Source organism: Caloenas nicobarica, chromosome 25 (assembly GCF_036013445.1).
Source record: "Caloenas nicobarica isolate bCalNic1 chromosome 25, bCalNic1.hap1, whole genome shotgun sequence".
Classification (NCBI taxonomy): domain Eukaryota; kingdom Metazoa; phylum Chordata; class Aves; order Columbiformes; family Columbidae; genus Caloenas; species Caloenas nicobarica.
In genome coordinates this window covers 5,266,712-5,281,688 of record NC_088269.1, presented here as the reverse complement: position 1 = coordinate 5,281,688, position 14,977 = coordinate 5,266,712, and the positions used below count along the sequence as shown (strand labels likewise).

Below are 14,977 nucleotides of genomic sequence, written 5' to 3'. Positions count from 1 at the left end.
CAGCAACTTATTGTTTTTTTCATGTTTTTTCTTCTTTGATTTTTTTTTTTTTTTTTTCCCCCCCCCCCATTCCTCGCACTGTAGCAACTCTAATCTATCCCAGGCTGCTTTTGGCATTAACAAGACAGTGGATGACAGGCAAAACGCATCCACGAGCAATCCCGAGTCTCCCCGCTAAGCAATCACACACACGGCAAGTCTGCAGCGGAGCCAGCAGCTGGCTCCCTCCCCCTGGACAAGGGCCGTTGCCTCACAAATTGAGGCTCTGCAGGTTTTACAGCTGTCGGACAACGAGCCTGGTGCCTGTTATTTCCACTTTTTTTTTTTTTTCCCTCCTTTTTCTTTCTTTTAGTGGAAAATATCTCAGTGTTGCCGGGACTCGAGTGGCCCCCTCCAGCAGCGAATCAATACGGCCAAGCGTCGAGGCTTTAACTTTCTGGCTGACGCTACCGGAATGGGCACAGAGGGGTTGTGTTACTCGCACGTCCTCGCTTCCAAGGGTTTATTGCCTTCGATCACAGCTCTCCCAGGGAGGTAGATCCGTGTTTGGGGGCTGGGGGAGGATTTATCGGCACGCAACGACTGTCCCACAGTTTGGATTTGGGAGCGCCCCGGCTGGGCGCCCACCTGGAGCTTTGCAATTTCCTTCCAGCCTGCCAGAGTACGTATGGAGCCCCAAAAGCGATCTTTATCCCTGACCTAAACGCGGGCAAGTAGACAGTGAAAATTACTCTTTATTACTTCGTTGCTTTGATGGAGAGTTGATCCGACCCTGGACTGACTGGCCAAATGGCCTTAGCCCTTTCAGCTGAATTTTCTGTGATATATTTTGAGGCGGGCTGCAGCGGAGCCCACCTCTGCAATGCTTCATCCACGGTGCAGCTAGAGAAGAGCCTGAGCCATGGCGCGTGTGGCGGACTTATTAATAATATTAATCTTCAATATTGCCCCCTCAGATGCACGTGTAATTCCTCCCTGGGCAGTTTCAGCGCCAAGCAAATCACGTTCGTTCGAATCCCTTTCAGTACGTGGCTGTATTGCTGCTCTGCCATCCTGCACGACCCTTTTCAACAGTGCCACCTTCTTGCCCTGACTGTTAGCTTCCAGTAGGCTTAATTCTTACCTTGTTACGCTGCAGCAATGTGTGCCCTCTGCACTCCCTCCCTCTGCCACCCTCCTCTGCAGTGGGTCTATCAAATAGCACATGTAGGATGAAATACGTGTATTCTTTCTGTTTATGATTGAGTATAATAACGTCTGGCTCCTGTGCCTTCCAGGTGGCTTTTGGACAAGCAGCATTTAGCGCGTGAAGTGATTGATCTCTGATCTTTAAAGCAGGGCTGTGAAGACCACAGTGAATTTGCATGCATGGGGAGTATAAAGCCAGGAAATAGCAGCTCTGAAACTCTCTAACCCCTGCCCTTTATTTCCTTCTGTTGAGTTTTCCACGCCTGACAAGGCGCAGAGCGGTGATTTATGTATAACCAGAGCAGCCTCCAGCGGCTGGATCTGCGAACTTGCCCGAGCAGCCCTCGGTCTTGGCTCCCTCGTGGGTTTTGCAGCCCCCAGCCCCGATTCCTGCTCCAGGCTCAGCCTGGGAGCAGCGGGTGCCCCGCTCGTTCTGCCGGGAGCTGATTTCATCCCTCATTGAGCTGAAAACAGCCGCCGCATCCCCGCTGCCGCAGGCCTGCTGTGCACAGCGGTTTTTGACGCTAGCTGAGATACGGGGATCTCATTGCTGCCCGTGCCAGCGTCCCAGCCCTGTTGTAACGCCCAGAAGCCCGGAGCAGGCAGGTCTGCCAGGCAGGGGTGTGTAAAACCCCTGCCAGTGCTCCCCTTCAAGCACCCCACCGCGGAGGTTCTCTCTGCGGCGGTGCCCGCGGCCGGGGGAAGCCAGACCCTCCTCTCTGTGTCTCCGCAGGTGTTCCCCCAGAATCTTTACCTGCCAAGGGCCAGATGACCCTTCTCAGCGGGCTCGGGCACCATAGAGTGGCCAATCTATCAGGGAAGGGAGGTTGCAGGACACCTCGGTGTCCTGTCCTGCAGCTGGGTGCTCCTAAAGAGGGAACAATTTTGGGAGAATAAATGCCAGGAGGAGAGTGAGTCTGGGGGGTTGTCTTTGAATTTCCCTCCCTGTGCCTTGGTGATTAGTGCTCAGAGTGGTTTGTTGCTTTTCGGGACGAAACGGGTGGGAGAGGCCCCTGAGCTGGGGGCGGTGGGGAGGAGGTGGGGACGCTGAGCAAGATGTGTGTGAAGAGCACAACAAAGCTCCGAGGGCGTTTGTGCCCCCCAAGCCTGCGCATCCATCTGCGAGGCCAGGAGCTCCCAAAGCAAAAACCAGAACCAGTAAATCCTCCCAGGAGCAAGGAGGGCCTCAGTCTGTGCTACAGCACGGATGGTTATGGAAAACCAGGAGAGGAGGTGAGCAACGAGGTCTGGTTTGTGTCTAAGAAGCTTCCCTTGTAAGAAGATAGATTGCTGACACTTCTCCTTGATGCAGCTGCCCAGGCATTCCAAAGTACCTGGGATTTCACTATCCAAGAAGCAGACACTGCCTTTGTTGGGGTCCTCTGGCTGCTCCACAAAGCAGTTCCGGTATTATCATTGGAATAAAAACATAACAACTGCTAGTCCTCTGTTTAAACAGCCAGCAAGTTCCCTGCAGGCAACGCTCTGCCAAAACATTTATCCACCTAGTTTTATTTCGTGTCGTTTTTCTAAATTCAGATTTAACCTTTTGTGATGGGGGTTGCAGGTACTTCTGTTTAGAAGTACATTTTACAGGCTGCTGGGAATGTCGTTCCTCAATGCACAGCAGAGCCGCTTGATAAGGAGTGTTTGGGAGGGATGGAGTTATGCGCGATGGGGGTTAAGCCAGGCCTGTGATGCACTGAAACGTGTGTGTGCTGCTGCGAGGTGGCATCCTGGGATAACCACAAGCTGAAAACGAAACAGGAATTTTTCCTGGGTTTTAGTCAAATAGGAGTGGGGGAGGGAATGCCATAAATCTCCCCGGGTTGTGTCATTTGGCCTGGAACGGCATGTTTCGATTCTTCCTCGGGTTGTTTTTCCCACCACACTCCTACTTTCTGATTTGAGTCAAACTTTTACATGGGAAGTCAGCACTTCAAAGAGAGGGGATATGCTGCCTGGAAAATGTTTAACTGAAATATTGCAGCACTTCTGATATGAATGGTGTCATTTAGAAAATGTCTAAACAAAAAGCTTCAATCTTTTGAGCTTCACAGCCCCGCCCCCCCTTTTATTTCTTCCCCGAAAAAAAAGTATTCCCTGACTTTGACATGAATTTGTAAATAATTTGTCGTCTCACCACATACATCCCCCCCCGGCTTATTTTCTTAGCAAATGAAGAAAATGTCGCGAAGCCTTGGCTCTGCCAAAGAGACCCTGGCAAGGGGGGAGGACAAGGTCAACTATAAAAAAGGAATGGAGGAGCATCCTCTAGAGACAGCTACAAATTTCTGATATGGGTAATCGTGCCATCAGCACCACTTTATCGGCTTTTTCTTCTCTCCTCTGCGCGCCTGTGGCTTTTGGTTTGCTGGAGGAGGAGTGAGAGAACAGCTGGCAGGAGAATTTCCATACGTTATTGTTGCTGTTGTTTTTGTCTGCGTAGTAATGGGCACTTGCGCGTGTGTCTGTGCATGCCTGCATGCGATCTCCGCAGCTGCGTCCCTCTCCCTCGTTCCTCCCTTCCCCATCCATGCACAGCATGGTATAAACAAACCTGCCTCTGGACATGTCATGGCTTAAAATAGATGTTCATACATCAGCCTTTCTCCAGCGGCGGCGGCAGCGGGGAGACATGGCCGACTGGATCTGACTACAACACTCGCTCCGCGCCGGGAAATCTCAGCCCTCGCAAAGGTAGAGTGGCAGGGTGGGCGTCTCCTTCCTCCTGCGTGTCCGTCTGTCTGTCTCCGCGATGCTCTGAGCGTGCAGGCTCGGCTGCCTCTCCCCTCCCTCCCGGCGCTGGGGCGCGAGCCCCTGGGCTCTCCTGCCGAAACGGGGGGCGCAGCCGATGCCTGGGGGGTTTTGGGTGCCGGGAGTGCTTTGGGGGCTGCCCGGGGGTCTGGGGCGTGGGGCAGTTTCTCTTTCCCTGCAGCGTTTTGGGGGGGTGCTGGGGGTGGGATGCTGGAAGGCACCTTTGGGCCTGAGCTGCGTCCCGGGATAGGTGGGGGCTGCTGTTCCGCCAGCCAGCTGTAGCGATCAGAGGCTCTGCTGTTTGCCCAGGTCCAGCCTCACACGGGTGATTTGCCTGGTTTTTCCAGCCCTCTCTGCCGTTTCCCCACGCGGGTGGCGTGTGGCTGTGCTGCAGCCAAGGTCACACAAGGCGGAGGGGCCACGCCAGTCGCCTTTTCCAGGTGGGCTTTGCCAAGTCTGAACTCCCCGCGTGAGGGAGTCCGAAGTCCGGCAGGGCAGGGGCGACGTCGGGCTGGGATCTGGCCCGTTCCCCATGCTGGGCGCCAGGGACCGGCAGGGCAGGGCTGCCCCCCCCGTGCAGCGCCCCAAAATGCCAGGCAGGGTCTGAACCGGGACAAGGAATGGGGAGGGAGACACCCATGAGTCTCTCTGGGCTCCCTCTGAGCTCCCCCGCGCCCTTGCAATGTTTTCTCCTCTGCACATTGCCAAGAAATGGCTGGAGGCTCCTTCCTTCTGCACTTGGCTGCTGGCCGCTGCCGGAGGCGGCATGTCAGAGCAGGCGGACGTGCTGTCACCCAGCCTGGCAGCCCAAGGTCACCGCCGTCTGTCCCCTGAGTCCCAGAGACAACTGTCCCCAGTGCCGAGCTGCTGCTGGGGGGGCTGCGCTGGGCGATGCTCTTTGGACACCCCCCAGGGCAGCAGCAGGGATGGTGGGAAAGAGAATCGTGTTCTCATGTCCGGGAGGGTCTGTCAGTGGGGCAGCTGCAAACGAGCGGAAATGAAAAAGGCAGAAAAAGGCAGCAAAAGGCAGCTCTGAGGGACGTCTGGCTGCAGGGACTGTTCTGCTCCGCGTGGGTAAAGGTCTCCAGGGAGGTTTCTTGCAGATGTGTGACAGATATCAGCATGATCCAAAGGTTTGAGAGCAGAGCTGCATCCCAGAGGATCTTTGTAAAATGAGCTTTCTTGTCCCTTGAAATTAACTCTTCCCACCCCAAACCAGTCTGAGATGTTGAAATGCAGTGGCAGGACTGCTGGACTTGAAGGGGTTAATCCCACCTACCCCTCTCCACAGGCTTTTGAGCCTGGTCTGCAGGAGCCTGGGTCCTGGCCAGACTCTGTGTGCTGCCATATGGAATCCTCCACCTGTTTGGGGGGTTTTCCTCCCCAGTCCTGGTGGTTTGCCCAGACCTGGCCGCCTTTCATTGCTTCTGATGGCAGGTTGGCAGCATCCGTTCTCGAGCTGGCGTGGTCCCACTGGCAGACAAAGCCCCAGAGCCAGCTCAGAAGGAAGGTGGTCCCGTGTAGAACATCTCTTGCCAACGTGGCCTCAACCCAAAGTCGTGGGGCTGGAGCAAAACCTCAGCCCGTGGAGACTCAGCGATCTGGCTGCCTCTGCCTGCCCTCAGCAGCCCTGGCAGCAGAACCTCCTCCCCAGCAGTGCTGCTGCTCGAAGGGAGTGTAGGGGATGCTCTTCTCACGCTGGGAACCGCTGGGTAGCTGGCTCGACACAGCCCCCTCAGCAGGAAGGTGCGAACTGGCTGTGTTGGGTCGGTATTTCTACAAAGAGATCGAGTGAGAGGTCCTCAGTTCTTCTAATGGCATCTCCACCGCTTCTGTGACAGGACCGTGGGTGGCAGCAGCAGCAGAAGAGACCTCCAGGCCACCCTCCGGCCTTCGCGAACCCACAGGTATGCCTTGTGGGTCTCGGCAGCCCCGATGGCTTTCCTGTCCAGGTTCTCCAGGAACGGCACCAGGTCGCCGAGCCGAGGCTCGCGGGAAGAGCGCAGCAGCCACCCCATCCTCAGCGTCTTCGAGCTCGAAAGGCTGCTGTACACGGGCAAGACAGCCTGTAATCACGCCGATGAGGTCTGGCCGGGACTCTACCTGGGAGATCAGTATGTATCACAAGGGGACAAGAACTGGGGGGTTCGGGGTGTTTCTGTGAAATGGGAAAAATCTTAAGAGTCTGGCATTTTTCCTTTGCATCCAGCCTTCTCAGGTGTAAATATTAGTCCAGGACAGCCCTTACACTGTCCTTGGAGACTTATTTTTTAGCTAAATTTATGCATCCTTGCACTGTTTCTTGCTCTTGGTAGAGATATAGCGGCCAACCGGCGGGAGCTGGCCCACCTGCGCATCACCCACGTCCTCAACGCCTCGCACAGCAAGTGGAGGGGGGGCGCCGAGTACTACGAGGGCACGGGCATCCGCTACCTGGGCATCGAGGCTCACGACTCGCCTTCCTTCGACATGAGCCCCTACTTCTACCCTGCAGCTGACTTCATCCACCAAGCGCTGAATGAAGGTTGGTGGGAAAGATTTCTGGGAGAGACGTGGGGAGAAATAGCCCTGGGCAGGTGGGAAAGCTGGATTGACCTCCTATTGCTAAGCATCCTAGAAAACACAGGTATTTCTATTTCTGCACACCGGAGCCACAGCTCCAGGATGCACCATGGCAAACCTTTGGGTCCTCAGTATTTTTTTTAATTGGGATATCTGGTCTGCTGTGACCCAGCCCCTCTGTTTCACCCCCAGGAAGGATCCTTGTGCACTGTGCTGTCGGGGTGAGCAGGTCGGCCACCTTGGTCCTCGCCTACCTCATGATCCGCCACCACATGCCCCTTGTAGAAGCCATAAAGACGGTCAAGGACCACCGCGGCATCATCCCCAACCGGGGCTTCTTGCGCCAGCTGGTCGCCCTGGACAATGCCCTGAGGATGAAGAGGAGTGCGTGAAGGATGACGAGAGGTTGTGCAGGGGGAGCCGGGTGTGTGCAGTGCTCACCGGACCGCGATGCCCGCTGAGTGGCAGAGACGGGGCTCTCTGTGCGGTGCAGACGCTTGGCAGCTTGTGGTTTACATGCAACTGATCCCTGGCCGTCCCGCTCGGCTAAAGGGGTCCCCAGACATGCGAGCTATAGTGGTAAAGCATAAGCCCTCAGCCTGCAATCCTGCAACCTCGGTCAGCCTCCCGCACCGCCTCCTTCCCAGCCTGCTCGCTCCGAGATGCCTCGGGAGGGACTCAGCCCCACATTTTGGGTTAATCTCTCCCTCTTGGCTCCGGGAAGCCTTTAAGGCTTCGTTCTCCCAGGTGGCGGACGCATTTGCCAAGCCAGTCCTGTCCCTCCCTCCCAGGAGACTGAAGCTCTGTGTGTTCCTTGTCTTGTTTCCCATTTGTTTTGGTCTGTGTAGCGATGTGATATAATCTGGTCTGTGATATAATTTGGTCTGGTGTGTGGGCTCAGGCAAACAGGCCTTTTGTCGTAGTGTTTGGGTGTCCTCCATGCCTACTGTTAACCTGTGAAAATAAAGAGAGTGCTAAGGAAAAAGCTTGGCTGTCCCTTGTGTGCTTTTTTTTTTTACAATGGGGATATTAAAATACTGAGACAGGTTGGCCAGAGAGGTGGTGGATGAACCATCCCTGGAGACATCCCAGGCCAGGCTGGACGGGGCTCCGAGCAACCTGGGCTGGTGCAGATGTCCCTGCTCATGGCAGGGGGGGGACTGGGGGGCTGGGAACGTCCCTTCAACCCAAACCCTTCTGTGATTCGGTGACTTCTGCCAGACGATGGGGCCGCGTTTGAGCAGAGCCCCTTGTCCCTGCGTGTTTTAGGGGTGCAGGCAGAGAGGCGCATCGCGGGCGCTCCAGCCGGGCTGCCGCGGAGCCCCCGGCTCCCCCCGGCCGCTCGGCGCTGGGGCGGCTCCGGGGGCGGTTCGGGGGGTTCGGGGCGGGGTTTGCGGGGGGGCCGCTCCCGGCCCGGCCCCTCCCGGCCATGGCCCCGCACGGCGCACGGCGGAGCGGCTGCCGGATGCCCCCGTTCCAGTGGTGCCACGGTGAGAGCGGGGGGACTGGGGGGGCTGGGGTGGGGGGGCCATGGGGAGCCGCTCCCCTCCCTCCTTCCCGGGGAGAGGGTGTGAGTTTGGGGGGAGCGGGCAGCCCCCCGCCGCCCCCAGCCCCTCCGCTGCCGGTCCCTGCTCGTCCCGTCCGTCCGTCCGCCTCCTCCCGTCCCAGCCCCGCTCTGGGGTCCCCGCGAGTCCCGGTCCCGCCGCCCCGGGGCTGCGCAGGGATGAGCGGGGAAGGAGTTTGTCTCCCAGAGCAGCCAGTCCCGCTCAGCTCCCAGGAATAAAGCCAATTACTAAACGGGTTCGCCATGCTTTCGCTTCGTCTGCTGGCTGCAATGAAAAAACAAAAACAAAAACAAAAAAACAACCCCGCCCTCTTTCATATCTTTCATGTGTCCGCAGAAGTGGAATAAACTTATTTTTAACGGCCCCCAGACGAGGCCCTGGCTCCTCGCTCTCGTGTTCGCTGTAAGAAATCGTCAGGAACGTGGAGCTGAGTTTGCACATGTGAGGGGGGTTTTGGTTTAAATGAGAAGTGGTTTATTTTTATGATTAAGTAGTTGAGAAGCTGCGCTGGGAATTCCACCATCAAAGCCTGGCCTGAGCAACAAAGGCTGGGTTATTTTGATTTATGAAAGGGTTACAGCCTTTGAAGCTAAATATAATGCAAGCAGTGGCTTCCTCTCCTGTAACACATAGTTTGTGTGTTCTAGTGCAGCTTGGGGGATGAGAAGCCCCTGGTCCTGCAAACACCCCTGGACATGTGGCGTTTGCATGGGCTTCTGTTAAACAGAATGCAAGTAAATGCTCCACAGCAGAAAATGCAAACATGTTTGTGTTGAAGAAACATCCTGAATAAGAGAGACTTCACTTTTTGAGGCTCTGAGCAGCCACAGCTTTCGCCAGCTTGTGAATGCACGGGCATTGAGAAACACCAGGAACAGAGCCCCCCCGTGTTCAAAGGGCAGGACATGGGTGCAAGAGACCAGCCGTGGGCTTCTGACTTGTACATTTTGGCTTTAAGCCCTGAGCTGGCAGATATTTACATCAGCGGAGTCCAGCAAAATTGCTTATCCGTGCGCCGTTAAGGACCTTTGCAGAATTGGGGCCATTGGTGTGAATAAGTCTGAGATCAACTAAAGAAATCACATTTTCAACCTAAATAAGTGTATTCAAAATATCGTAACAGACAGTATATGCCGTGCTGCCTGGGCATTTCAGCTCCTCTTTTACATGACAATTTTTCCTCCTGTTGCTCAGCTGTGGTTCGGGGGACTTTGCAGTCCCCAGGCACGAGCCAGGTGACTTTATTTGGAGGGGACCTGCTTATCCCCCACGGAGAATGGCTTGGCTTAAGGGCAACTTTTGCAGGAAGCCTGTTCCAGCATCACAGCAAAAATTATATAGAGGCTGCATTCAATTTTCTGATGCAAAGCCCACAGCTTTTGTGTGGGAGTAGAAAGAATGGTTTTATTTAATGACCTGCTGAGTTTTCCATTTGTTTTATTGAACAAGAATTGGGGTGAGGGAGAAGCTCTGCTCAGCAAAATCCATGTGCCTGCGCAGGATGGGCTTACAAAGGGGAGGGTTTGCAGCTTGCATGGAAAAAAACATTTTGCTGGCAAGATGAACCGCCTTTCTGAGCATCCTTCTTGTAGAGAGGAGGGTCTGGAAAGTCAGTGTGTCTCTGTAGGTACTTTCACGGATGTCTAGTGACACCTCTTTTCTCATTTTTCCACTAAATAATTGTTCTACCACTTTGCCTTCAGGGATTCTGGTTTCGGGTGCAAAACCGCCAGACTTTACCTGGTGAAATGGGTTGTTTGGGTTTGGTGCCCGCCAGGTCTTCATTTCGGCACCGCAGCCTGGAGCCCATGAATTCTTGACAGCCTGTTTCACACGAATGAGCCTTGCTGAGCTGGTGAGGCTAAAATTAGCCGTGCCAGCTGCGTGCGGCTGGCAGGGACACGTCAGACCGGCTCCTCTCTGCTTCCTTCACTATAGGGCTGGAGTCACAGCATCTCTTGTTCCACCCCTGTTTTTTGCCTGTTTCTGGTCTCTCTCGGCACCCGTGTGGCTTGTACACACGAGGAATTTGGGTGCCTAACGTGGAGCGGTGCTCAGTGAGCAGCTTGTGGGGCTGGGGAATAGGATTTCTGCCATGGGATGGGGCGCAGCAGCTCTCCTGGCAGGGAAGGGAACGGCTGGTGCTTTTCAGCAGATTCTTGGAATAGTTCTCCATTTGAAATACTTGTAGGAAACGTTATTGTTTCATTTGTGACCCATTATTGTTCCACAACTCAGGACTCTCTGTTTGGCCTCAGATGAGGCTCCTCCATCCATCAACAGCTGCTCTGCAGCCTGTGTCCCACCAGCATTACCTCACTTTGTTGCTCAGTGGTTTTTTTAAGAGCTGATAGACTTTTTTTTTTTTTTTTTAGCATTTATCAATCCTTTCCAGCACGGAAGTGGAAAAAAAAAATAACCTTTCCTATTGTCTTTTCCTGCACCTGGTGGTCTCAAGAGCAGAAGGCTGGGAGAGCAGGACCTGACAAACAAATCCTCCCTTTCTCGCTCTGCAGAAGTGGCTGCTGAATTGTCTCTGCTGATTCCAGGAGGCAAAGACGGGCAGCAGCTCTGCCCTCTGGAGCAGGAAAACCCCATTTCCTACAGTCCAGACTCCTGTCTGGTGCCCGTTCCATCTGCACAGCAACAAACCGCGGTTTAAACTTGGGAGAGCTCTGAGCTCCCTGACAACGTATCGTCGCTTTTTCCAGTTTGCAAGACTTGCTCGGCCTCCTGCACCCAGCACGTTGCAAATGCGGGTTTATTACACCAAAACCGGTCTGTGCTTTCCCCGTGGGCACAGCTCACGGCCCCAGTACCGTGGTGAGACTGGGAAAAACTGGGAATGGGGTGTCTCCGAGCAGGATCTCACAGAATCACAGAATGTTAGGGATTGGAAGGGACCTCGAAAGATCATCTAGTCCAAACCCCAGGGCTGCTGCCTGCCCATCCTGCTCGGGCTCCCCTTGGTCCGCAGATGTCCCGGGTCCCTCTGCAGCCCCCGCTGCTCCTTCTGTCCCCACCGCAGCGGGGACGAAACAGGACAGACCCAACCTGGGACCTCGTGCTGGTGCAGTTTTGCTGCCCGCAGATTTCATCCTCTCATGAGAAACAGGCGGAGGATTTCAGTGGGCTGTAATTAAAGCCAGAAGTGTTTCCATAGGAGCTTTTTGATGAGACTGAGGGATGGGGAGGGGGGCGATGCTCCGTGGAGCACAGATGGGGCTCGGGGGCTGCTCTCCTTTAAAGTCCCGTCTGAGCGAGATCTGATGAGAAATCAAAGCTCCAGCTCTTGTGGGGTCAGCACGATTTCAAGACATAAAAAGCGGCGCTTATTTAATGCCAGAGCCTGCCTTTGCATCAGCTCCCAGCAGAGGCAGCTGCAGCGGGGCTGGGATTTCCTTGCCTGTCCCCTTGGTTAGTGGGGACCCTCTTGGGGCGGCCGCACTGTCACCGTCTCTATATGACCCCCTCTCCGCGTTCCCCCCGCGGTGTCGCCCTCGCAGTGGGACGCGGTGGCCCAGGCTGACGTGTCCTGGCACCCACGGTTTTGCTGGGAAAGGGGATTTGGTCATTGTGGTGCTGAACGTGCTCCCGCACAGCCCCAGCGCGTCTCCCAGCGCCGAGGACGAACCAGCCACTTGCCATTTCTGGCTCCCAGGGAGCAATGACAGTCACCAACTGTTCTTGTTTTTCAAGCTCTTTTTTCGCTCTGTCCTTCCCTAAATCCCCTTCCAGCCTCCATGTGTTTCTCTGGAGATGAAAGCACGGGGCCTCCTTTTCTCCCAGACGCCTGGATTCTGCCTGGGGTACGTTTGCGCTGCTGGCGAAGGGTTTCGTGACTGTGGGAATGCAGCAGCATCTGCTCTCCGTGCTGCTCGGAGGGGCTGCTGCTCTTCCCGGGGACATCTCCAGCTCACGGGCCACCAGCCCGTGTCTTGGCTTTGGTTCCTGCCCACTTTGCAAACTCCGGAGGGGACGGAGTCAGCCCAGGCTCTCCCTGCTCTCAATGAACATCTTCTTCACTTCTTTGTCCCCTCCTTCCACCCTAAACACTGACTTTTCCCCCCCGAAGGATGCTCCTGCAGTCTGGGACTGATTTATACCAGTAAACCCTGCACGATGCCTCCCATCACGTTCCAGGATCTGCCACTGAACATCTACATGGTCATTTTTGGCACCGGTATCTTCGTCTTTGTGCTCAGCCTCATCTTCTGCTGCTACTTCATCAGGTGAGCCGGGGGGCTGTGGCGGCGGGGCGGCATCCCTGGGGCACCCCCTGCCCTCCCCAGCACCCCCTTATTTTGTCCCATGATGCGGGAGCTGCTCGCCAGGAGGATTTTTCCCCCGCCACGCTGGGGCCAGCGCGCTCGCGGTCCCCATGGTCCCCACGGTCCCCGCGGCAGCAGCAGGGCAGGAAACGCAGGAAGGGGCTCCTGTTCTGCAGGGGAGCGGGCGGGGGGCCGCATTGTGTTGGGCAGGGAAGGAGCAGTGCTGCCCGGGAGAGGATGTGTCTTTACATTTACACTCCCTGTGCAGGGACAACTATTTTTAACCCCAAAGCCGAGGCAGCAGCGGGTGTTTCTTCAGGGCCCGGGTGGCTCGGTCTGTCCCTGCGGGATGCCGCATCTCCGTGTGTCTCTCAGCCGTTTTTGGGGCTGCAGATGCTCATCTCGGTGTCTCGGCTGGAGGACAAATGAAGGCTGCCCGCGGTCCCCTCTCCCTGTGTCTTGCTGGGTGTCTTTGCCAGGCGGTTTTCCCCGGCACCCTCGCCCCGGCCAAGGTCACAGTGGGGCTGGGAGCTGCCGGCGGGCGAGTGCTGGAAATAACAGCGTTTCCTGCACCACGAATGACTTCCTAAGGCAAACAATCGGGGCTGCCGGCTGTTACCGCTCCCCCATTCCTGCCGGCTCTGCTCTGCCCGGGGCACAAACGCAGCCTCAGAGCCGCTTGTCTCCAAATCCTGGTCGGGAAGGGCGCGTTCCCCTGCTTTCAGGTGCCTCCCAAATATTCTTGGCTGCCCTGTCCAGACCTGACCCTTGAGGATGCTGTAAAACTGACGGTGCCTTTTTCTCCCCCTCTCCAGCAAACTGCGGCACCAGGCTCAGAGCGAGAGGTTCGGGTACAAGGAGGTAAAGTCAAGGGTTGTTTCCCGCACGTAACTGCAGCAATTCGGGGCCGCAGGCGGGTGGGGACACAGTGGGGACCGATGCTGCTTGTCCCAGCAGGGTGTGTTCAAAGTGATGTGACCTGCCCCTGCCCAGCTGGGTTCAGCTCGTGGCAAAATCCCTCCCATGTTAATCCTTCGCCTCCATTTCTCCCTCAGGTGGTTCTGAAAGGCGATGCCCGGAGGCTGAATGTGCACGGGGTGAGTGGTACCGGCTTGGGATGGAGATGGGGCTGATGGGGACGATGCTCTGGGACACGTCCCCTCTGCTCCGTGGGGTCGCAGGTGGCTCACAGGCAAAGTGAGGCCGGGATGGGGACGTGCCAGCACCACATGGCTGGGAATGGGGAGAGAAACCTCCTCCCCGAGGGTGGTTTGGGAACTGGGCTGAACTCCCAGCTGGAAATACCTGGGAAGAGGCACCAGAGCGGTGGGATTTCCCCAGCCGCCGCATTTCTGGTGGGAGCGGGGCCACACGTGGGCATCGCGCTGGGTGTTCACACCCGCCCTCACGCCCGTCTCTCCTCCCACAGCAGACCTGTGCTGTCTGCCTGGAAGATTTTAAGGTGAAGGAGGAGCTGGGGGTGCTGCCGTGCCAGCACGCCTTCCACAGAAAGTGAGTACGGCCGGGCAGAGGGGCCGGGGAGGGGGAATTTCCCCAGCGGGGATGCGCATCCCCCTGTTTTTCCGCCCCGCAGGTGCCTGGTGAAGTGGCTGGAGGTTCGCTGCGTCTGCCCCATGTGCAACAAGCCCATGGCGGGGCCGGCGCAGCCCCGCGCGGGCATCGGGACCCTCCTGGACGAGCTGGTGTGAGCTCCCGGCCGCCAGAGCCCACGGGGACCACGGCGGGACCGCGGCTCCGGGGCTGCCCACACACCGTGTCGCCCGGCCCCACATCCCGGGGGATCAGACGCTTTGTCTCGAAGGATTCGGGATCTACGACTTGGGATTTTTAACTCACGGATCGTTGCTTTGTTTTTGGGGGGTTTGTTTGGGTTTTTTACGTCACTCCGTGGGGACCCCACGGGAGCCTGGGGACAGCTGGACACAGCGCAGGCGGGGGCTGCGTGTCCCCCCATCCCTCCTCCCCCTTTGCTGCACAGAGTATTTTTGTACATTATCCCCCCTGGACTCTCAGCCCCACCGTGGGGACACACACACACGGTTTTCTGTAAAACAACGATTAAACGGACAATTTCTCAGCCTGTCTGAGCTGTGAGTGCTCACAGCGGGTGGCAGCGTTTCTGGGGCGGATGTGGGGAGCCGGGAGGAGGCCGGGACCCCCCACAGGCCCCGGGGGGGCACACGATGGGCCGCGTACACGTGTCAGTGCAGAAAAATGCTCAAAGTGCCCGAAATGGACCCAAAACTGCCCGTCCGGTGCTTGATCCGCCCCCGATACCGCTGGACCGCGGGCCGGACCCACCCGCAGGGCGCCCAGACCCAGCGGTTTTTAACTTATTTTCTGGGAACACAAAGGTGAGTGACGTCAGCAGTGACGCCAAGGACCCCCCGGCGCTCAGAACGGAAGTGTGCCACGTCGTAACGCAGGGCGCACACGTCACGCAGCCGCGTGCCGCTCCCATTCATCATGCGCTATGAACCGGAAGGATCGTAGCAACCGCCGCCTCTCCTGATGGCATCTCCGCGCCCCTCACCTCGAGGTCAGGGCGAGGGACACCCTCCCAACGATTCTCCTGCGCCCGCCGGTGCAGACCCCTCCGCACCAACCACTCCC

The 14,977-nt window shown here is 56.7% G+C and overlaps 2 protein-coding genes and 1 non-coding gene across 4 annotated transcripts; 2 read left to right on the top strand and 1 right to left on the bottom strand.

Annotated features, from left to right (window-relative positions):
* Positions 1-3,764: 3,764 nt before the first annotated feature.
* DUSP26 (dual specificity phosphatase 26) lies at positions 3,765-7,492 on the top strand. The gene is given in 5 exon segments (XM_065651708.1): positions 3,765-3,858; positions 3,861-3,888; positions 5,787-6,059; positions 6,261-6,469; positions 6,700-7,492. Coding segments are annotated over 5 exon segments (789 nt in total). The 5' UTR covers positions 3,765-3,779; the 3' UTR covers positions 6,900-7,492.
* A 444-nt stretch (positions 7,493-7,936) lies between these two features.
* RNF122 (ring finger protein 122) lies at positions 7,937-14,422 on the top strand. Of its 2 annotated transcripts, none has more exons than XM_065651709.1 (6): positions 7,937-7,997; positions 12,148-12,304; positions 13,159-13,204; positions 13,399-13,440; positions 13,773-13,855; positions 13,938-14,422. In XM_065651709.1, the coding sequence occupies exons 1-6, from the start codon at positions 7,937-7,939 to the stop codon at positions 14,050-14,052; spliced, it is 504 nt and encodes a 167-aa protein (XP_065507781.1). In that variant the 3' UTR covers positions 14,053-14,422. The 2 variants fall into 2 exon arrangements, with proteins under 2 accessions (XP_065507781.1, XP_065507782.1); XM_065651710.1 differs by having other exon boundaries at positions 7,945-7,997; positions 13,776-13,855.
* A 334-nt stretch (positions 14,423-14,756) lies between these two features.
* LOC135998686 (small nucleolar RNA U13) lies at positions 14,757-14,852 on the bottom strand. Its single transcript, XR_010607618.1, has one exon. It is a non-coding gene; the product is annotated as a small nucleolar RNA U13 (small nucleolar RNA).
* Between the last annotated feature and the right edge of the window lie 125 nt (positions 14,853-14,977).